General features: G+C 35.6%; 1 protein-coding gene across 2 annotated transcripts in view; it reads left to right on the top strand.

The window, feature by feature from the left end:
- r (carbamoyl-phosphate synthetase 2, aspartate transcarbamylase, and dihydroorotase rudimentary) overlaps window positions 1-25264 on the top strand; it is a 441968-nt gene that overhangs the window by 131798 nt on the left and 284906 nt on the right. For both annotated transcript variants that reach the window (XM_069820902.1, XM_069820901.1), the window contains exons 17-19: window positions 1357-1783; window positions 19438-19636; window positions 24209-24360. In XM_069820902.1, coding sequence (XP_069677003.1) covers window positions 1357-1783; window positions 19438-19636; window positions 24209-24360 — 778 coding nt within the window. The remainder of the gene's footprint in view (window positions 1-1356; window positions 1784-19437; window positions 19637-24208; window positions 24361-25264) is intronic.

Here is a 25264-nt window from a genome sequence, read left to right as displayed (position 1 = left end):
ATTATGTGCCCATTTTATCATTTTATAACCTTATTTAGGTGCATATACATACATTTTTAGTACCCTAAAATTTCTAGTCTAGCTCATGTGAATTGTGATTGGAGGAAGTGATGCTGAGTCTCCACACATGCGAGTTAACCCATGCAGTGTCAATCACATCCTTATTTCTAAAGGTACTATAAACACTTGTATTATGCAGCAGAGTAGCTCAGTTGGTAGTGCAATTGGCTATGGACTGGAAGGTCTCAAGTCCAATACCAGGTAGTGGTGAGATTTTTCTCATTGACGTAACTTTCAGAACGACACGTGGGCCCACTCAGCCTCCTGTAAATTGAGTACTGGTTCTTTCCAGCTGGTAAAAGAGATGATCAGAATGTGATGCAGATCACATCATCTCATTCTAGTACCAGGATAATGAAAGCACGGACTGTGCCTTCCATGCACTCTCATGACTAGGGAACAGATTTATAATTTCTTACCTATATTGTTTGCTAAGTCCTAGACGTATATTATTCAGATATCTCTAGTTTCATGTTCTCAGAATCCCCCTATTAAAATTCTATAGCGCCTAAAACTCCTAAATAATCCGTAAACTCCTATAAAGGCCTGAACTATATTTGTACCTGAAAAGGACCTTTTTAGTATTTTCCGTACCGTACATTTAAAATAAAAATACCGGTACTAAAGTGTAAAAATGCCCAAAAAACTACAAAATTGCTATTTAAAATGTAAAAAAAAATTCTCTTACAGACAGATACTGGTTTGGCAAGATCGTTCCATATTGGTCTTAGAATTGGGGGGGGGGGGAATGGAGATCTTGCCTCATTTTCTGTAACTGAAGTTCGTTTGGAGAAGTCCATCTTAGCATAAAATCGGTGATAGGTTGTTCAGGTTGGGTGAGAGCTTACAAATTAGTTTTTGCGTCAATGCACCCTGTTATGCAAAATGAAACTGACCAATCAGCAATCGAGCTCTTTCACACATATAATCTGAGTCTTCAGTTCAGTAACACTCATTGTCAGCACCAGTTCTTTGTACATACATTCCACATAAAATGGAATATTTACTAAATTAAAATGAATAATTTCAAGGGAAAAATTGTTCTGGGTCCAGGTATCGATCTCAGGACCCTTCGCTTAGTGTACTAATGCTCTATCGACTGAGCTACCCCAGGAACTATACACGACACTGTCACAGTTCTTCCCTTCCAAAACAGTGAAGATGTTTAGTACAACATCCAAAACTCTTTAGCTGGGAAAATATTAAAACACAAGTGATAGATGACTAATATTGTATCATCATCAATCATCATGATTATTGTTGTTAGAGATTTAACTTGAATGCATTTCTTTACAGATGGAAGGAACTAACAAATCTCAAGTCAGCTATAGAGTTCTGTGACGAAGTAGGCTATCCTTGTCTTGTGCGACCATCTTATGTGCTGAGCGGAGCTGCAATGAATGTTGCACATTCTCCTCAAGATCTGGAGACATATCTGAAATCGGCAAGTGACGTCAGTAAGGAGCACCCAGTTGTGATCTCAAAGTTTCTTCTGGAAGCGAAGGAGATTGATGTTGATGCTGTGGCATATGATGGTGTCATCCTTTGCCTAGCTGTGTCTGAGCACGTCGAGAATGCTGGTGTTCACTCTGGTGATGCCACCCTTGTCACACCTCCTCAAGACATCAACCCACAGACTCTGGCCAAGATTATGACTATTTCTCGAGCTATTGCAGGAGCCCTGGAAGTTACCGGACCATTCAACATGCAGCTCATTGCCAAGGTACGTTCTTCATGAGAATGAATAAAATTATTAGAATGATTCCCCATTATTTACAAAAGACAAGGAAATATAAGGTAAAGTTTCTTCTTCTCCTGCTTCTGCAATTCAGGGATTTGATGATAATGCTTTCTCCGTCTTCACATTTTACTTTTTCAGTTCTTTCTTTTGTATGGACATTCGGCATTTCTTCTTCCTTGAGGTTTATATTTGGCTATCATAGCAGATTCCTGTATTGTTATAGATAATTTAAGTTGTTATCATCATCCTTTCTTTTCTTTTTTACCATCTTCCTTATCCTATTTCTTCTTTTCACCTCCTTCCTTCTTCTCTTTCCACTGTTCTTTCCTCCTCCTATCAGTCGTTTTTCTTTTCTTTTCCATCTTCTCCCCCCTTTTATCTTCATCAACTCCTCTTCCCATTCATCTTTTATTACTCTTTGCCTGTTATGCAATATTATCGACTTCCTCGTTTCCAGGTATACCACAATGACTAGGTATCCATTGAAATGTTATTTCCTTTTGGAGTTCTTTTAGTTTACTTAGTTGTTTCTGAATTGGAATAATTCTATGTGCATATAGGTTTGGTACATACTTAAGTAAATTAAATATAGCCCCCTTGGAGTCGGTAAGTATGCAAATAGATTTTTCAGAAATTTGAGTAACACACTGAAGAGCAGCGTCAATAGCTAGCAATTCAGTGTCAAGACTGGAGAAGGATGAACATGGTATGAAATAACTTTCTTGATTTTTTGGAATATAATACCCTGTTCCTGATGTCCCATTATTAGGATTTAGAGATCCATCAACTTGCCCAGACATGTTCAAACATTTTTAACAAGAGCCAGAACAGGTCACATTGTCACTCAATTGTACCTAGACCGATTTCACATTTCTGATAATCCTACTCGTCTGTGGTGTAATAATCATGATGAAGATCTGGAACACATTCTTCTGTACTGTCCATCCATAAACCACAAAAGAAGTAAATTAAAATCATCAGTACCAGTTGCAGAAGACACAGCCCTGCAGTATATATTGACCACACCCCACCTCTGGCTACCAGCAACAGGCATCTATAATGAATACCGATCAAAATACCCCTCATTTCTCGTGAAAAACAACAACTGAATAGACTACAGTGGACTTTATGTTGTCAGCAAACAGCTGGATACATTAAGAAGATTGATTTTATTACTCTTTATTCCTCTTCTACCATTACCTCCTCTCCTATTCCTCTTTCACTGTCACTTCCTCCTCTATTTCCTCTTTCTCATTTCTCTTTCACCACCAGGGGCATACACAAGGGGAGGGTTATCGGGTTTGAATTATATCATTATATCATTGAGTACAGGTATATTTTATTTTATGACGAGCGCTTTCGCCTTATGACATGATGAAACACTCGTCACAGAATAAAATGTACTTGTTCGCAATGATAATTCATTGGTTATAAAGTGGTAAGCATAGACTGAACAGTAACCTAACATATATTTAATATGTTTTCCATTGCTACTGGAAAACAGCCAACATATTAAAAGTGTTAACTTCAACATACTCAGTTAACATGTTAAGTCAATTGAGACTTGAAATGTCCATATACATATTAAATTCAACATGTTGGGGATTATTCCTGTGTTCGTCCATGGTCTGGAGTTTAGATTAAGTTTAGATTTAAGACCTTTCCTGGCACCACATTATCATAATCATCCTATCACATCATCGGGGTAATGTAACTCCGCCTTCCAGGTGCCCCAAACTCAGAAGTGGGTTACAACTAAGCCATGGCCAGGAGAGAAGACCAGAAATGTCGAAAAGACAACCTGGTGGCATTGGATAAAAAAAAAAAATATTCTTTGTGTACTCATATGATTCAGATACTGTCTTCAACATTCTCTAAATTCTTGTATCTCTTAATTAATGTTATATATATTTAATTCGTATCTTACTTTTTTGTTTTTTAAATGGTCTCTTTTTGTATAGTCTTTAACTGTCCTCAGAAATCTCATTTCTGCAGTTTGTATATTATTTTTGTCTTTCTCTCTGGTAACCCATGACTGCTGACCAGAACTGCTGCTATCTTGTAAAACTTTTTCGCCAATTTCTTTGGAAATTTTTGAGACAAACACAAATAAGAAAAGTATGAAGACTCACCTTGTTAATACTGCTTCATCCATGATTTTAAATATGTGAGTGCATTCTCTTGCTCAGAATTAAGTGCTTAGTAACAATGTTTCCTGCATCACTAAACAAGAAAAAACTTTTTTTTCTGTCAAGCACTTCTCCACGATCGTTCAATTTAAATCCAAACGTTTCACTGAGTATACCTCTCAAATTCTCATATGACATAATGGAGTTTTCACTTTTCACAGACCACAGAAATCTGTTTTTTTTTTTTTCTTTAGCAAACTAAACAAACAAGCTACATCTACAAACTCAGTAAAGAAACTGCAACAAACAGCAGACTAGCCCATATTGTAATCGGGTTACAAACTTTTAGAAAGAGAAGAAGATAGTTACTTTCTCACTTGCACCAGTTTAGCCATGGCTAAGGGATGAGGAAGGCGAATTCCAGAAAAGTATGTATTTCATATGCTAGGAAGACGAATTGACAACAAGGTGAAAGTTTTATTGAAAAACTATAAGACCATAAAACTTAACAAGGGTTTCGCATTGTGTTTCAACTTTCAATAGGGGTAGACAGGTCACTGTCCTCTGAAGTGTTTGTGCAAAGATTTGCTGTAATGGTACTATTGTGCTTTGAAGTAAGCAATTTCTGAGAGATGAATGTTGTCGAGTTTTTAGTCTGAGTTTGCATTAACAAAATAATAATTAGTATCAAGTACAAATGATTAATTTTAATCGACTCAATTAGTCGATTAATGGCGAAGTGCATCAACATTGATTAAAAACTCAGTAATCATAGATTACGAAACGATGGTTAAACAGTAGCAGTGGTTAAAATGTAATTTATGTGCACCATTCATAATCACCGATTACTAAAACTTGGCTAGCTGACACCTCATTTAACCAGAGTAAAGTCTATGATGGTACATTGTTTCTACAAAATGACTAAAGGAAAGCATCCATACCGCTGCAAAGATAATAGTCAACGTCTAAAAACGACTGCGCTCACTATGTTCTACATCGAAATGAACGTATCCTACATTTTCGCGTTGCATTTGTTTGCCTTTGGGCGCTGTTATATTTGTGAGTTCCATTTCTTTGTTTTTCAGTACTTTTAGGTTAAAATCGTACAAAATGGAAAATTGAATCCAAAAATGATTATATCCCAATGTTAGGTTGAAGTATCGATAGACTTAATTACTAGATTTAAATGTAGGCCTATTATATAAAAAAGATGGAATATCCATAAAGGAAAAGGATGTAGAAAATTGATAGGAATGTGTGTACGATCTTGGACTACACCAGGGAATTGTGCATTATCCTAAGATCCATCCATAACCACTCTTTGTTCAGCCAGTGACATAGAGAAAGAGGTACTGGTATTCGAGTATTCCCTCTTAAAATACAGAAAATAATAGTTACATAGAATCGTAATATAAGCAGCCGATCCGTAGAAGAAATATCATTGTTCTTGTGTTATTTCAATTGATCCATTTGTAGATTTTGATAAACGAAATCCCTCCTGAAATTTTCTGTCACCTAATTGCTCGCAAGAATTCTCTCTTTCCACTAAAGAACCTTCACGCTCATGCTCTATCCAAGTAATTCAAGTACTGCACAATAATAATCGTCTTCGAAATAATCACCTGTGGTTATGGCCGCCATTTTGCTTTACTTGCTCTACTAATCGCTGGTTATCTCCTTTAACCGCTCATATTTGGCCGGTTAGAGATTACTGTGGTTAACTTCCTATTTAAGTCGTAACCGAGGTCGATCCACCATAAAAATGCTTAATTGGGGATTAGGTCACAATTTTAACCGATGGTTACACTAACCGACGTTGATGCACGTGGGCATAAATATTTTTGATCGATTAATTTTACAGCAGAAATCGATCGATTAATCGATTAAATCCCACAACACTACTAATAAGTTAGAAATTGTGGGGGAAATTATTGAAAATCGATGTATACTTTCACTTTCTTATTTTACGAGCTATAAATATAGTAGGTATTATGTTGCTAAAAAAATAGATTTCTAAATTTTCACGAAAGTTAACATTTTCATCATTTCAGATAACACAAAAAAAAAAAAAAGTGGTTTGCACTTTCTTTCTGTGTACGTGACTTTGTTTTGAACTAATTGATGAATTTTATTCTTATTTCGTATATACGAATCAAGTTACCTGGAAATGATGCATATGAAATACAATTATTTCTAAAAGAAAATAGACTAGTTTTTATTTGAAAAAGTAACACAAAAGAAATGATAAGCTCCAAATAAATACTTCCAATTTTTAATGATACCGTTTCTGGCGAGATAATGTGGTAAATGGTATGATATACTGTAATATGTTTACAAAAATGTTTGTGTCAGAGAAATTATTATTACACTTACATAATTATTTCTTGATCAGAAACTTCTTTAGGCAAGTACTTTATTGTTTATGATAATTTATACGAATTAATTTGCAAAATTAACATTACCCTCGTCATTACGGAAATAAGGGGGGGGGGGAAGAAATTAAAAATTTTATTTCTTTATTAAAGACTGCAGGTTATATATACACATAATTAAGCCTCAGAGTTGAAACTCTGACAAAAATTGTAGTGCTTAAAAATATATAGTCTAGGCCAGTGGTATTCAAACTTTCTTGCTAGTGTACTCCCAAAATATGTTTCTTTTTATCTTAGTACCCCCAAACTGCATTGTAGTTATATGAGAAATAGCAAAAAACAATTAAAATATGTAAACTGCAATAACGATCAACATACAATATACTATATAATAAAATATGTCGGCATTTTTACATACGTAGTCAGTGGATCAGTGACATACATACCTCTTGAACAACCCAACATACCCCTAGGGGTACGCATACCATAGATTGAATACCATTAGCCTAGGCTACACGAATTACTTAAAAAAATTAACGGGACTTAACCGTTATGGCAATAGAACAAAAATAAAACTTTATTGTATCATTTTGTAAAATTGTTCGGCGAGTCTAAGAATAGTTACCGCCACAAATAACTTGACACCCAGGCACTCTCTTTGCAATAAAATTAACTGCATACTAGGCCTACAATGTAGTTTTATAGCTTCTTGAAGGATATTCTTGATGTTTACGTGATAAGCAAAGACTGGAAGTTCAAGCATTATATATCTTTAAAATAGACGGGCAAAAAGGCATTATAAACAAATAAAATAGGCAACAAAGAAAAACATAGTATTAGGCATATATATTTTATTATTTACCTGATTAATCAATCCACATATTTTTGTAGACATTGTGGCGGATGTTTTGTTTTAATTTTTAAGTTCAGAATTGTTTATATCTACACTTTACAGGAAAGTTTTATGGAATTATATTGGCTTATTGATTACACATTACAACTAAATGTTTTGAGTTTTCTACTGTCATGTTCTGTCTTCTGTCTCCTTTTCTTACGACAAAATAACCTCTCAACATCCACAGAGGTTATGGAGGCAAATCGGCACAGCAACTTGAAAGGATCAATTTTAACTTCAATAGAAGTGTTCCCCTGTCGAACTTTTGTAAATATTTTTAAGTTTGCCCAAATCACGATTTTGAGAAAACAATCTCTTACACTTTTCTCTTACCAATGAACCTTTTTCCCCTGGAACTCTGTCTAATCATTCTACACAAGCAGTCGTCAGCACAGTGCATCCTCAGACTAGCACCTGTTATCCATGTATATGAGAGGCACTAGCATGCATCTGTGGCTGCTGTTGGGTATGCTTTCTCTCTCTCTCCTTTCTGTACAACTGTGCATATTGTGATACACTCCTTACTCATTACTAGACATCGGATTTTTAGGCACTAAAAATTGCAGTTTCAGGCGCCTAAAATAAGCTCAAAATTTGTAAAATTAGGCTCTATTTTAATGAAAATAGGCATTTTAGGCACATCAAGGTATCATACTTATTTATTTCACTGAAATTTTTAGTTATACACTAAAATACGCACAAAAAAGTATGTTTAAACATTAAAAAAGACTACTATATTATATTTATAAACAGAGCTGCACAAATTTAATATATTGAAACTAATGAAATAATGATTATTGATATCAAGATTACTCATTTTAAGTTATTGAAATTCAGTTCTGTGCTCAGACTTTATTATAATTATCTGCACAGTACACCACCAGAATTTTTTCTAAATTCTCCACAGTTAACCTTTGCCTTTTGTCACTGAGAATCATTTTGAAAGCAGAAAAACTTCTTTCAACCGAAACTGATGTGAGAGGCGCAAATTTTAAATTAGGTACAATAGAAACATCAATACTTACTGGAACATTTACACTTTCCCCCGATATCACTCTTGATACTTTTTCCAACAATAAAAATCCTACATTCTTATTTAATACGTTGTCCCACTAATTTTTAACTTTTTTCCCAGTTTCGCCCAAAGCAGAATGTATGTTCACTTGAGCTTCCTTTACTATTGCTATTTGGCTACAAAGAGATTGTTTTTCACGTTCTAATTGTTCAATGCTTGCAGGTATGAAAGAAAAGTTTGATGTTATGTAGGCAATATCGTTTTTCACTCGTGAGTCATTCAGACAATCTTTCACTGCTTTCACATACGCTGCACTATCAGTTTCAGGTAATTTATCAATAACTGTGACCACTTGTTTAAAATACTTAGAATAATACACCACTGACTGAATCCAGGTTCCCCATCGTGTAACAACCGGCTGAGGTGGGAGTGGGATATCTGGAAAGTTCTCTCTGAATATTGAAATCCTGGATGGGGGCTTTACAAAAACATTTTTTTGTGTTAGAAATAAACGAATTGACAAGAGGAAATTCATTCCGGATTGTTTCAGAAACCCTGTGAAGGCCATGTGCTAGACAGGTTACATGCGTGAGGTTAGGATAAAATGTTTTAAAAAGTGGAGCTGCAGCAACCATGTATGAGGCAGCATCAGTACAAAACAACAGAACTTTAGAATCGTCTATATTACCTGAGTATAAAGACTGTAGGCCTTTATTTACAAAATAAGCAATGGCTTGGCTATTCACTTTCGAAAGTTCCTTAACACATACGAGGTGTGGAATCGAAGGTCCATCAGGACTAAGGCCGGGTGCACACAGAATCAGACGCGGCGCGGCGCGACGCGACATTTTGTCTCGTGGTACTTGTCTCCCATTGATTTCTTATGATGCGATGCACAAAGAATCAGACGCGGCGCGACGGTCGCGAGGAGACACAAGGAGACACAAAGAGACAACATCGAATGACTGCTTGAAGTTCGTCGCGAGGAGACTGTCTGATAGCTGCAGTGTACTGCGCATGCGTTAGTAATGGCTATGATTGCACGCTTTCATTATTTACAAAAAATACTATTGTTGTGTAGTGCACATTATTCATAATGGAGCTCGATGCGGATAAATTAGTTGATTTAGTACAGGAAAGATACATTCTGTACAATCTTTGAAACAATATCACGAGAATAATGTGGTTTCTGAAAATATATGTGAAAAATTGCAAATGAGATGAAAGCACCAGGTGAATAATAATTTATAATAATAACACTGCGTAACAAAGGTTAACATTTTTTTCGCGCTAGGCATATGATATATGTTTTCTATATAATTTGAGCCTCCCTTTATACGAATATGACAATAAAAACAGTTGTTGGTTACGGTTTTTGAGAAATTTTGGAATTTATAGGTATCTATTCAAAATATTGTTTTATATAATGACAATAAGGCTAAATATTCACTGTTCAGAAGATTACAGCTTTCTTTTTCTGCATTTTCTTTTACACCGGGCATCAGGTACATCACGAGCTAAAGTCCAACAATAGTCTGCTAGCATATTGGTACTCCACTGTCCTTGGTATCTTTTTTCCATAGTTGAAATTTCTTGAAGGAAGCGCTGATCATGCTCATCACTGAAATCGCACAATTCTCGGGAAAAAATAGTCAAGATGTGAGTAAAGAAAGTGAACTTTCAGGGAAATTTTACAACCCCTAGTTTAATACGCCAACAGTAAATTTTTCACTAGTTCTTCATAGTTCTCACTTCTACAGTTATCCAGAAAATTAATTCAACCTCCTTGAATGCAATCCAGACGGCTGTCTCTTTTCCTTCCAGCAAAAATTCGAAGTGATTGTCCTTCATTATTTCTCTAATTTGTGGTCCATTGAGAACTCCCTCTTTTATTTTTGAATCACTAATAGCAGGAAATGTTAAGGGATGCGCGCTGGTCCGAGTCCTCATGGGGGAAGAAATTTTCTCATGAAATTTCGGCCAGTGTATGGGACCGGTGCCCACCTAGCGTCGTGATGCACTTGGGGATCTACGATAGGTAGCGAAAACAGGTTGCGAAAGCCAGATATAACTACTGGGGGGATCATCGTGCTAACCACACGATACCTCCATTCTAGTTGGATGATCGTCCACCTCTGTTTTGGCATGGACGTGAGGCCAGCAGCCAGCTGGTCGGTCTGGGCTCTTCACGGGGTGTAGCGCCACGGATTATTAATAGCAGGAAATGTTTCCTGGATATTTTTAAATGCTTCAGTTTTATAATTGATCCCTTTAACAAAATTCTTCATTAACCCTAACTTATTGTGTAAAAGGGGTAAAATTACTTCGCTTTCAGGTACAAGGGGTTGATGTATAATATTTTTCTTCCTTGGCTCTAGTGATTTTCGTTTTATTTTATTTTATTTCGGTGCTGGACCCTGGACTCATTTCACCGGCATTATCACCTTCATTTCATTCAGACACTAAATAACCTAGATGTTGAAAAGCGTCGTAAAATAACTCAATAACTGTCGCGACTGTCCAATTCGTACAGAAAGCAGCAAAATTTTGTGTAGCCTAATTGCATTCCAAAAAGCAATGCTACAACCTTCAAATCCGCACATATAAACCATTCGCACTTTGAATGTTATCATTAAAGCACACTTTAAAGAAATACACGTCTTACACAGAATACTAACACCACAGAAATATCCTGGTAAAACTGAAGCGTTTTCATATGGCGAACCTGTTTCTTCCCCTCCAAATGGAAACGAAAAGGGCAATAAAATAATTTCCGCTTCTGGAAGTGGTTTTGACATGGTGATATATTGCAAAATATAAACTACAGTAGGCCCTAATGTAATTAAAGCTCACCGTGAAAGAAATGCACATCTCAAGTAAAATCAGGTAAACTCAAGTGAATTTATACCGCGAACCTGTTTCACTCCCTCGAAATAGACTCGTAGACGGGCAATAAAATAATTTCCCTTTCTACAAGTGCTTCTAACATGGTGCCCTACTTATACTAATACTGTTTTCACATAATGGGTCTTCACATTTGTAAAACAAAATAGTTACACACGAAATACGGTGATTTTTTAAAAATAAAATGCATAGAAAATTAATTATATTGTGCATCTCGAAAACCCGAACTGATGGTACATTTTGCTTGTTATTTTTTAATTCAGGAGGTCGAAATTAGTAAGAATTTGTTAGTTTTATGTCTGGCGCAAAATGATTGTTGACCAGTGTAATTTGTAGTAAGCCTAATTCTCTGCTCTATACTATCACTCATTATTGATTTAATATATTATTTTTCTTTATCGTGAGTCGTGAAGTAGTCATAAACATAAAAAATGACGTTTGTGCAGTACATTTTAATTTTAAGACTCCTTCAATCGTATAGATTTTTAGGAGCTTGCGTCCTTAGGAAATAATAAGCAAATACAATGGAATTTTTCATATAGACAGTCCTCTATTGTTGACGCCATTTTCTAGCCTAGGCCAGTTTTCCAATCCCACAGCCAGCAAACCAGTTGTCGCGAGCAGACAGTTTTAAGCTGTCGCGAGGCGTTGTAAAGCAAAACGTAGCGTCGCGCCGTGCCGTGCCGCGTCGCGTCTGATTCTGTGTGCACCCGGCCTAAGTTTTCCTACTACCATATTTGCTATATACCTATTCATAGGATCTGAGGTTTCATCCACAGAGACCCATATGTAAGAATCACCTATATCCTCCCGAATGGAAGCTAAAGTTTCATTGTATATTCTGTCTAAGTAATTTTTTTCTTAGGGTCGACTCAGATGGGATATTTTGTTTGCAGTATTTTTGTAAAAACTGTCTTAAAACCGGATTTTCAATTGCATTCCAGGGAATGTTAGCAGCAACAAACGCTCTGGTTAAATCAGCATAGAAATTGCTGCTGAGATTGGATGAAGTAGGCTGTGTTAGTAAAGTTTGTTGCAGTTGATTTTTCTGCTGAGCTTTAGCCTTATGAGCCGCTCCTTGCACATGCTGCTTTAGGTGGCACTTCTTTTCTTGCGAAATCTAAAAATGTAAAGTAAACTGAATTAAAATAAAATCCTAATTGTTGTATTGCCGTATTTCTATCACAAAGTTAGTGGGTTCGAACAATCAAAATTTTAATGACCTGCAAATACGTTAACTATCGGAATTTAAAAGGTTAAAGTGTAGTGGTCTTAAAAAGAATTATACCTAAGGATAGCTCAGTCAATGTATAAATATTATAGGCCTACTCATTAAAATTAATAGAATTTATATATTTCAACTATTGTTACATACCTGTTTGCTATAAATCTTGCAGAATATTATTTTTCCATCATAAGTGAATTCTGAATATTCTGTTAGCCATTGCCGGATCAATGTAGATTTTGCAATTATATTTTTCGGCATTATCGCGTTAAACTTCACAGGAAAACGTCCTACCGCTCAAAACTTCTCAACACAAATAAGGTGAGGGAAAGAGCAACTGTTAACGAGCATTCAAATGAACCGTTGTTGTTGAGATTCAATTGGACAAAAATACAAAGTTCCACTTATTGTTGCATTTCCTGGTAGTGTTAACACTAGGAGGGCCATTCTTTTAAATATTTTGTAACGGTTTACCCTACTAATTCGCAGTTTTACGACTTTTCATAAACATTTCAAAAACACTCTTTCTCCAAAAATTGTGATTTTATGACAGTCTGAAGGGCAGTACAGCTAATCGGTTTCAGACCGAAAACAGTCATTTTTATAGTATAGTATATCTCTGAATCGGTAGCAGCACATGTTGTGATTGTTGCCTGCTTCAAAACTAAGGTTGGTTCTTTGTCGGCATTTATGCCTCCAGACATGTTAAATTCGGTGAAATCTATTGCGAGTGTCGTGAGATTCAAAACATTTTGTTTCCTTTATCAATGGTTTCATGGCCGGTGTGAAGCAAACTTTCCACTTTTTAAATGCTTTAAATTTCGCAGTGAATACATGTATAAATTATAAAAAGTAAGAGTAAAATGCGAAACTTTACAGTGAGTTAGGCATTTTTAGGCGAATATTAACAAATTAGGCTCTAATAACCGTTTTAGGGCATTTTAGGGCACTATAAAACTCTTCAAATACCTTTCAATTTCCATGAAACACAAATATTAATAATTATTTTTACTTTTCTCCTAAAGAAACTAAATAGGCATTTGCCCTAGAATCCGATGTCTGCTCATTACTCATTTCAGCGATTGCTGATGACCATTGCGCTACATCTTCCATAATTTACACTGACTTCCACAGAGGCTGTTCTCTTTCTTCCAGTCGAGTGACCACTTCATACCATCATTATATTTCTAGCCGCCGCACTCATTGTTGCTTTCAAAGAAAGTATGAACTTATCAGAAGACAAACACAAGCACTAATTTAAATCTTTACTTTTGTATTTCTACAATGCGAAACTAAGTGTCACTTTTAAAGGTACCCTGCTTGAAATGTAGTATCATCTATTGACTCTATAATTTCATTTGTAGGTGTATTAATATTTATTTTCATTATATGAGAAAGAATAGGAACTAATCGATAAATCTTATTTCCAACACAGACAAGAAATTCGATTGAATGACCACAAAGTTGGGTAACATGAACTGACTGGAAAGCATCGATATTGTCATTGTTACAGTTACAGAAATAAATTAAATGCACGGGCAGACAATTTTAATTTAAACAATAAATAAATAAATAATTAAATGAAGACAAAAGATATTTATTTTGCAAGTAAGACATTTATATTAAAAAGTGGAAAAAATTAAATTAAAACTTCCGTTATTTGAATTCCAAAGATGTAATTCGTACGATTTACTTTTAAATTTAACACAGATGTAACACATTTAAAAAGGTATTCTGCCATAGTTCCGGTCATTGGTGATAAGTAAGTGATATATTCGGGATCTCTATAAACTAGGAACAAGTTTTTTTTTGTAATTTTTTAAATAAACTTTCCAAATACTGGTTGCAGAATATCATTAGATACTATTACAATATATGAATAAATACCTAGTTATTGTAGCCTATTTCCTATGCGAATTTTTGTAACATCATCTACATACTGGTACATCTACTCTACCATACATGAAGTCAGATATCGTGCTTCTTGAGACTAAAGTATAAAAAATGCTTTTGTATGCAATGCTGGAATGGAAAGTCTATTTTGTTTATATGCACAGAAAATTATTTAATTTTTGTATGTATTTTGAGTGGTATTTAAAAGAGACTATTATTGATAATATGATAAAGAATTAAATTTAATTGTTGTGAAAGATGAAAACATAAACTAAGAAAGCAGCTTTCAATTTGATTACATCAATTTATTTAGAAATCAAACACAAAATCTTGTTTCAGCTCAATTCTAGAGTATAAGTGAAAATTTGACAGTGACAGAGAATATTGGTGCTTGTGGTGTAAATGGAGTTTGTGTTATTGTAATAATCAACTAATTTCAGAACTTTGTTTAGCCTATGACTTAAATCAGACTCAGGTTCCTACCTAGCAGTGATTTTGTTTATGGTACACATTTATGCAGTAATTTCTTGAAAAATAGTATTAATAGTAGGCCTATACTTCTTTCTCAGAGTTTGAAACTGCTTGATTAATAACATGCTATAGCACGTGTGTGCAGAGTATGCAGTTGCTGATATCAGTAGGCCTATTCTTCATTCACTATCAGCATTCAGTGCTGCAATGCTCAAGACGTCATTTATAACAAATAACACTTACTTTCTTATTGTCGTTGTCAGTGGCACAATGGTTACCATACTTGCTGCTATATTTCTTTTGGTTTATGTTGGTACAGACTAGGCTGTTAGAAAGAGAAAGTTTCGATCTGCTTCCACCCTCATTTAAGCACAATGTGAAACCCTCATTAAGGCTTAGGATTTTCCGGAAGAACTGAACACTAGTGTCATATCTTATTCCTAGCTGCCGCATCAATTCAGTCAGTCAACTGGTGTTCATCACTGGTGGTGCTCACATTGTGAGTTACTTTAGTTTTTGAGTTGAAATAGACTCTGAGCATCATGAATTTGGAAATGCATACATGGTATATGCTTTGTTATTTAATATTGGTGGTTTTACTTGTGTTTGTGATTTTTTAAACTGGTGTCTGAAGAAAAAAGCAAATCTTTGCAATCAGGTGATAGGAACAGTTCTGCCACTGCTTCATCCAACTGTCACATACCAAACAGGGGTTCCCAGTACCCTAAGATATTTGTCCAGAAGTTATGGTAATGATGTGTGCAAGTGAAAGGATGAGTATTTTCTTCTCTTTCTAGAAATCCTGTGCCAACATAAATCAATTATTGTACTCCAGATTTGAGTTCCCAAATTCGAACTTGGCTAAAGCAGTGGATTTTTTTAAAGGATTTTTAAAGATGATAGAAATCTTCAATATGACGCCCTTCAGGAGAGAAATGAACTGGAAGGACCATGTCCTAAGTTTACAATATGAAGGGTACAGAGAAAGAACGAACAGAGTCACAATTTTCTTAAGGGTGATGGCACAGTTTAGTATATACAGTTGCGAAGCTTGGGGTGATTTTTTGCATTTCTCGCTATAGTTGCTAGCCGCTTGGAGCACTGTGAGTGCTAGGAACAATAGACTGTGTCACTACCATCATGATCTAATACAGGCCATAAGGCAGACATGTAACTCGCTTAACCCGATCACGAAGGGTGGCGTTTCAACCATATGAATTAGTTAGAATGCATAAAGAGTAACATATATTTCTCTAAAATGTAGTGTAATTGCATTAATAAAATTTAAAACAATGATTATGAGACACTTCAGACATAAATCACTTGCGAGTTAAGATAAAATATTATTTTTGGTGTGAAAATTACGTTGTTCGTATGTGTAATACTCGCCTTTATTTCGATTAAATATTGTGAAATTCTTGTACATTCATTTATGCACGATTCAATAATTTTCAGTTGCACCGCACGGATATTTAGATATGTTGAAATTATAGGTTATGTTTACTGTACCAGTTGCCCCTTTCTGTCTAATTTTAGTGGTCTCCAGTGCCCTGCCATTCATATGGAAATATTATGGGTTATGTTTACTATATCTTACATTCCTAAATTCGCAATTATACATTATAATTAAGCATAATGTCATGTATGATACTCCGCACATTGAATTTGTCTGTATTTTAATACTACAATTGAGTATTGAATTATTGTATTTATCTACTACCTAAGAGACGAAGTAACAATTGTACGTACACTAATTTCATAGGAGTGGTATGATAAATTTTCTGTCTTTATTAAGGAAGATAGATGTGCTATATTAAATCACAATATAAATTCTTTTTTATTAAACCTCAAAATAGCTTCCATTCCAAACTTAAAATGTTGATGCGAAAAGATTATGTTAACATGTAAAATTCTCTTCACATTAAAATAACACAGTTTTGTAATTATTTCTGCAACAAGAAGTAAAGGGAACTAATGGACACATTACACTAAATAAAACTTAGCTATGATACGCAATAATGTTATAATAGAATAATTCACTGAGCTCCATACGCTGAAATAGAAAACCCGAACATATATTATGGCCTGGTCTAGATCGAAAAGGCATATACTGTGCCGTATTTCGCATTATTGTGAAAAGTTGCGTAAACTGTGAAATGTTCGTTATCGGTTGTAATAACTGTAAATGGCTAAAATACAATAATTTGAATAATAATATGGGACAAGGAGACGTTTGTAGCACTATAAATTCTAAGAAAAAGAGGTCAGAGTTATCCTTCTTCCGAAAGATCCAGGAAGGTGAGTTTATAAAATATAATATATACTTTATGAAAATAATATATAAACCTTATGTATTTCGTATTTCAATAGTGGAAGGAAGGTGTTAATTTTTCAAAAGAAGACGATATCAAAAGAACAATACATTTTATCGTCTGCTAGGGAAAGAGTCTGTGATGAGACGATAGTAGCGATCCTGGTTGCTAGGAACTATCTATGGATGCATATTTCAACTGTCTATGTTTGCATATTTAGTAAGTATTGAGCTTCGCAACTGTATATACTAAACTGTGGTGATGTCATCATTTAATTCAGTATATTACTGCAAAATTTATTGTTGTTCCTAATGAAAATGTAGGAAAGGATGATTGTATCCGTAGTGATAATTCTCCTTTATCAGTTTTGCTAAGAAAATCACATAAATTTTGCAGTAATATACTGACTTAGATGATCTCATCACCCTTATGAGAATTGTGACTCTGTTCGTTCTTTCTCTGTACCCTTCATATGTAAAAGAAACCTGTTCTGAAATGAGAGTGCTGCATCCATTGATTATGTCAAAATTCAACTCTGGAGGTAGCACAATGAACTCATCTGTGGGTTTGTTCCATCCTCCATGTGTAATGTAACCATTCTATAAGAAGTATAATGATTCCTGGAAAGGGTCAATTTTTAACTCGTTTTCTTATTTTATTGATTTTCTGGGTGATGTGAGACTGGTTTTTTTATATACAGAGTGGAAGGGAACCTAGTACATTGATTCACAGACGTATTAGATCAAGTCAATGCGAACAACTTTTGCAAAATAAATTTTTTGATACGTCCAATAATTTTGAGAGTACGAAATCCAACGTGTTGAAACACTGCAAACAGTAGTAGTGCTCCTGGAGGTCTTATTCCGCAGTGGAGATGAGTGGAACTCCATTCAGCAAGACTTGAGATAGGAGAATGTAAACAAAATCTTCTCATCAGCTAGTTCTGATCTAATTACTGTACTACGTAACATTTAACACATTACTGAACATTACTGTAAACTTAATTTCTTTTCCAAATCAGTTTTTAATTTCTCCAAAGATAATAACTTAAATGGAAATTGAGTTGGAATGTGTATTCGTAACAATGTTATTTTGAGTTTACATAAAATGAAAAGAAAAAATAAACTTTAATGGAAATAGCTTTGTTTTATAAGAATGTACATTCTTTACTATTTTGTAATTACGTAAAAGCAAAGAAATCAACAGATAATATGAGTGTTAAATAAGTTTCATGGCATTAAATTTAGAATTGAAACGTTATAGCGTAATAAAGAATATTAAAAACCAAAAAATTTGCGTAATGAATTCATTGAATACTTTACGTTTTGATCTACAGTTGCATTTTGTATTCGCAAAACTATTGAATGTATCAGAAAACTTATTTGAAAATGTTGTTTGCATTGACTTGATCTATTACCTCTGTGAATTAATGTAATAGGTTCCTTTCCATTCTGTATAATTTGTTTCAAATACGAGACCATATCGATAAGTTCTTAGCCTAGCATGGAAAAGTTATTAAAAAGAAATATTTATTCATCTTAATCACCTTTAACTTTATACACTTAGCACAAATTGTAAGTCTTTTTAAAAATAATTGTTTGTATTGGTCTGCGAAATATGCTTCTTTAGTATTTATTACTGCTTCATTCGGTGAAAACTTCTTCCTTTTCTTTTCCTCTTATTTATTTTTTATTTTCGGAAAATTTGATATTCTGAGGGGGCTAAATCTGGCGAATGTAAGGGATATCAATCAATTCACAGCCAACATCATCAATTTTCTGTATCTCCTAGAGTGGTACTGGTACACATTTTTTGGGGAATTTTATCTTGATGTTTCTCCATAATCTTTTCCCGAAGAATAATGTCTTCGTTGGTTTGACAATACCTTATATTTGCATTTTAATCGATTTTGCGTATCATTAGATTCAGATTTGCAAGATGCATCAGTCACATTCTAATGGTGTTTTAGGGCAAAATACAATTTTTCTTTTGTACTTGTGGAAATATACAGGCAAGTTATTACTCCCATGTAAAAATAGACATAGAAGGGTAATGTCAAACCAATGACTGTATGCTCCCTTCACAGTTTTAACCTTATTCTAAGTGGTATATCATAATAAATTATTCCGTCTTTGTGCCAAAAAACTGACAATGGATTTTTAAGAGTATTGAAGTCCCTACTGTGGTTTCTTTTGGAAGAGGAGTAAAACTGGTGCTATCATGTCAGAGATTTACCGCACATAAAGAAACTTTTCTAGCGTTCTGATAGTTCTGATGATTTGTATTGCCATACAGTATATGTATAAACATGCGGCGCATGTGAGGGTAATAGCACGTACCTCTGCTAAGAGTGACAAATTACTAACCACATTCTTGAGAAATATTTGCAGGATGTAAGAGCAATATTATGCTTGTTACAGGACAATGAACTGAAGGTAATAGAATGCAATGTTCGAGTTTCAAGATCATTTCCATTTGTGTCCAAGACGTTGGACTTCGATTTTGTTGCAATGGCAACTCGTGTAATTGTTGGAGAAAAAGTGGAACCAGTGGATGTCTTGTCAGGCTGTGGCAAAGTAGGAGTGAAGGTGCCACAGTTTTCCTTTTCACGACTTGCAGGTAAAACTTTATAATTTTAGACTCCAAAATGAAGATTATAATAATATTATAATGTAACATATTATGTTATACAATATATATTCCGGTAGAGCCAGGAACTGGATAAATGTAGCTGTACTCTGATATAAACTACATTATCCTGAAGATATGGGAAACATTTCTTAATTTTTTTTATTTTACTGTTTTATTAGTACTGCCTACATTCATTTGTTCTTATAATAATTTATATGAAAGTAAAAAAGAAATTTAAATGTATCTTATTTCTGTCAAATTTATTTTTAACTAAACTAACTTACTTACTTACGGCTTTTAAGGAACCCAGAGATTCATTGCCGCCCTCACATAAGCCCGCCATCAGTCCCTATGCTGAGCAAAATTAATCCAGTCTCTATCATCATATCCCACCTCCCTCAAATGTATTGTGGCACCTGTCTGGAACATTCTAGTCGTGGCTGGTTGCCTCGGGAGTGTACGTGCACGTCCAGTGGAAAGGAAGGTGTGGGAGGCGAGGCTCAGGCTTTGGTCGACTCTGTGGCACGGCGCGGCAAGGGGAAAGAAGACTGCGGTTCCGGCGCGGAACGAAGGGGACAGAAGTAAGGAAACGTCTGGAGACCGAGTGTTGTGGGTTCCAGAGGCTTCGTGAGGCAGACCATTTTAGACGATGGTGGTAAATAAATAACACTGTGAGTCACTGTTGGAAGAAGTTAGTCAGTAGCGAGAGAGAGAGCCAGCCTTGGGCAGCGAGCGAGGTGGACCTGAATTCGAGTTAGTATTTGGAAGTCAGTCTACACGTGAGTCTTCGAGTGAGCAAGGAAGCCAGCCTTCAAGATCGGGGTTCGACGTGAGGAGGACCGCAACTGTGGCAACGACCAGCTGTAACTGTGGCAGTATCCAGGCGAGTGCGACGTATCCGGAGGCTTGGGTTCGATTTGTAGTGAACTGTACTGGAAGGCTTGGGTTCGACGTACAGTAATTTTGAGTGAGCTAGGAGAACTAGCCAAGGCGAACGAACTGTGAACTGAGAACTGCCAGTTTTGTTCTGCACATAGTGTTTTGTGAACATTAGTTGAAATTTGGAGTACATTGTTGTTCTTCTCAATAATACACGTGAATTGTCATTGTCGCTGTGTGGAGTGCAATAACGACTACTATGTTGCTGTGTCGAGTGGAATACCCTTTGTTGATGGCTGTGTGGTTAAAGTTAGAAATAAAAGCCATTATTGTTGTATACAAGCAACAGTATTTTAATATTATTTTCCCAGCTCCTTCCCAAAGGTCTTCTTCCCTCCGGCCTCCCAGCTATCACTCTATATGCACATATGTATTCGTCCATACGTGCTACACGCCCTGTCCATCTCAAATGTCTAGATTTAATGTTCCTAATTATGTCAGGTGAAGAATACAATGCGTGAAGTTCTGCATTGTGTAACTTTCTTCGTTTTCCTGTAACGTCATCCTTCTTAGTCCCAAATATTTTCCTAAGAACCTTATTCTCAAACACTCTTAATCTCTGTTCCTCTCTCAAAGTGAGAGTCCAAGTTTCACAGCCATACAGAACAAACGGTAATATAACTGTTTTATAAATTCTAACTTTCAGATTTTTTGACAGCAGACTAGATGACATAAGCTTCTCAGCCGAATAATAACAGGCATTTCCCATATTTATTCTGCGTTTAATTTCCTCCCGAGTATAATTCATATTTGTTACTGTTGCTCCAAGATATTCTAATTTTTCCACGTCTTCAAAGGATAAATATCCAGTTTTTTTATTTCCATTTCGTACAATGTTCTGGTCACGAGACATAATCATATACTTTGTCTTTTCGGGGTTTACTTCCAAACCTATCGCTTTACTTGCTTTAAGTAAAATTTCCGTATTTTCCCTAATCATTTGTGGATTTTGTCCTAACATATTCACGCCATTCTCATAGACAAGAAGCTGATGTACCCATTCAATTCCAGATCCTCTCTCTTATCTTAAACTTTTCTAATGGCATATTCTAGAGCGAAGTTAAAAAGTAAAGGTGATAGGCGATAGTGCATCTCCTTGTTTTAGCTCGCAGTGAATTGGAAAAGCATCTGACAGAAACTGGCCTATACGGACTCTGCTGTACATTTCACTGAGACACATTTTAATTAATCGAACTAGATTCTTGGGAATACCAACTTCTATAAGAATATTACAGAAAACTTCCCTCTTACCAGATTCCTATGCCTTTCTGAAATCTATGAATAACTGATTTACTGTACCTTTATACTCTCCTTTCTTCAATATCTGTTGAATACAAAAAATCTGATCAATAGTCGATCTATTACGCCTAAAACCACACCGGTGATCCCCAATAATTTTTAACTAAGCTGGGTTGGATAAATTGCAAATTTCTTCTGATAAAGCTAAAAAATATTTTCCCAGATTTACGTTACATCATAAAAACAAAATTGTTGCAACTATGTATATTCAACAAATGGAAGATCATAGATTGCGAAAATTCCTTCTCAACCATAAACCAGCAGCCAAGGGACATGTTGAAAGACCATGGTACATACATACATACATACATGCGCACATAGTGTTCTGCTAAACTGCAAGTCTTTCATGGCAAACCCAGCATTCTCCAATCTTTCCTATTTTCTGCCTTCCTCTCCACATATGATCCATATATCTTAATGTCGTCTATCATCTGATATCTTCTTCTACCCTGAACTCTTCTCCCGCTCACCATTTCTCCCAATACATCCTTCAGTAGGCAGTTTCTTCTCAGTCAGTGAACAAACCAATTCCTTTTCTCTTCCTGATCAGTTTCAGCATCATTATTTCTTCACCCACTCTTTCCAACAGAGCTTCATTTCTTATTCTGTCTGTCCATTTCACATTCTCCATCCTTCTCCATATCCACATCTAGTCACTTCTCTTCACTTCGTTGCAATGTCCATGTTTCTGCTCCATACAATGCCAAAGATAAATGCAGTACCGTTAGCTTCCCATTGCTTTCAGCACACCACTCTCTCTTTCGCATCTTAAGAGATTCCAGGAGGCCACAGCATGGAGCATGAGATGATATAAATGATATCCTTTTGAAGTAAGAACAGACCAGATGGCTTATTCTTGTGGGTGAAGACGAAGAAAAAAACAAAAACTACTCGTCTTTCCCAACAGTCCTCGAAGAAAAACTGTTACCTGTTATTGATCATGATTGTCTCGCCTTCCATCTTGATAGAATTGAAATTTTTTCAAGTTCAGACTGTCTTTAGTCTAGAGCTGTTATAATAGCCATGGTGTGATAATAATGTGATTAATAGTAATTTGGCTTATAATAAAAAAATAAAGTCCAGTAGTGTTGAGGGTGACATCACAACATTTTTAGTATTCTACAAACATTGCTAATAATGGATATAATATATTGTGAATATATTGAATAAGCAGTCGTGGACAACCGATGAGGAGTGGTCCTCCAACTTAAGGGTTGGGCGAAGTGCTAACAACCCATCTTACTTACTTACTTACAAATGGCTTTTAAGGAACCTGAAGGTTCATTACCGCCCTCACATAAGCCTGCCATCAGTCCCTATCCTGTGCAAGATTAATTCACTCTCTATCATCATATCCCACCTCCCTCAAATCCATTTTAATATTATCCTCCCATCTACGTCTCGGCCTCCCCAAAGGTCTTTTTCCCTCCGGTCTCTCAACTAACACTCTATATGCATTTCTGGATTCGCCCATACGTGCTACATGCCCTACCCATCACCGTAAAAAAAAACTTGCTTGTTACGAAACACCCCAAAATAATGAGATGGGCAGGGCATGTGTCATGTATGGGCGAATCCAGAAATGCATATAGAGTATTAGTTGGGATGCTGGAGGGAAAAAGACCTTTGTGGAGGCCGAGACATAGATGGGGGGATAATATTAAAATGTATTTGAGGGAGGTGGGATGTGATGCTATGGACTGGATTAATTTTGCTCAGGATAGCGACCGATGGCGGGTTTATGTGAGGGCAGCAATGAACCTCCAGGTTCCTTAAAAGCCATAAGTAATTAAGTAAGTAAGTACAGCTTGATTCAGGGATTTTGGCCCCTGCAAAAAGTAAGTAGATAGACTAAGAGCGAGTTACTCATCACTAGTGGTGGGCCTGATCACACAGCTCAGGCCGCGCAGTCATAACACCTAACACTTCCTTCTTATTATGTAGCGGTACACTCCGTCTTGAAACACAATATTCTTCCACACGTCCCGTTACTAACCACTACGTCTGTTGACTAAACATTGTCATGATGACTTATATTTTCTTGACATGAGTGTTCCTCAACTTCGAACATTCATTCTTCCTCTTTCCTCTTCCCCTCCTATGCACATTTGTGATTAAATTTCTTTCTAATGACTCAACATACAGCTCGCTCACTAGCCAAACAACCAAGGACAGGGGCCATTAATGTTGAATCGAGCTGTAACTGTTATGTTTCTTAGTGTTTACAGTATTTTGAAAGAACTTACGCATCATTTCATTTTCAGCATTGTAAACGTAAGTTAATATTTTATTAAAGAGAGTTTGTTTCATGATCTTATTTAGGAGCTGATGTGATGTTGGGTGTAGAAATGGCATCTACTGGTGAAGTGGCATGCTTCGGTGAAAATCGTCATGAGGCTTATCTTAAGGCAATGATGAGCACTGGTTTCCAAATACCGAGGAAAGCTATTCTACTTTCAATTGGAAGTTTCAAGGTAAGTGGAACAGTTTTCAATGAGTTGAGAGACAATTTGACATAACTGTTTTTATTGCCATTTTAATTTTTGTTACTGTTACTGTTATTACTTTTGTTGTTGCTGTTGTTGTTGTTGTTACATTTTGTTCACCTCTACAAATAATGCAGTGTCGATAATGATCATTGCTGTGCCTGCGAAACATGTCTCATACCTTCAGTAATAAAATATTGCCCACGTAACAAGCGGCATATAGTTCAGCAATAAAACACATCTCTATCGTACTTCTAAAGAAAATCGGCATATTGTTAAATCATGTGCACTTCAATTATTTCAGATAAATTTTTTTTTCTGGTGCAAAGTTCAAGTTGCTGACTGTCAGCTGTAGATTGTGATCATACTGATAGTACCATACCATATATGTTAGAAGAGCAATTGAAGGGTACACGGGAAAAACGATCAAGGTCCATCAAAAATCGAAATTGAGTTAATAATGGTATCTTATAGTGGAAAGAAAGTACTATCATGTGGTCTAGCTAGTAATAAGAAATCATCATTCTTGACATTCCGCTACGTCAATTTCTATTAAATACACACATAACAAAGTATTAAGTGCTTAAACTTTAATATTCGTTTTTCTCGAAACTTTCTAAAATGGACCTTGATCGTTATTTCCGTGTACCCTTCAATTATTTATGTACAGTAGAATCCTGCTTAACCGTCACCAAAGGGACCAGGCTAGTTCTGGACACTAGATTTTGCCGGATAATTGAATGAATACTGTTATATACAAAAAAAAAAAAAGTTTGTATTACATGGTGCCAAATGTTGAAAGTGCAACCATATGAAGCTTAATCACTTGCTCAAAATTAAATAAGCATGAAAACCAGTGCTGTCATGGTAATTTTTCTCTTGGCCATACGCC

Source organism: Periplaneta americana, chromosome 3 (genome assembly GCF_040183065.1).
Source record: "Periplaneta americana isolate PAMFEO1 chromosome 3, P.americana_PAMFEO1_priV1, whole genome shotgun sequence".
In the NCBI taxonomy this organism is placed as follows: domain Eukaryota; kingdom Metazoa; phylum Arthropoda; class Insecta; order Blattodea; family Blattidae; genus Periplaneta; species Periplaneta americana.
This window is presented reverse-complemented; position numbering and strand designations above follow the sequence as displayed.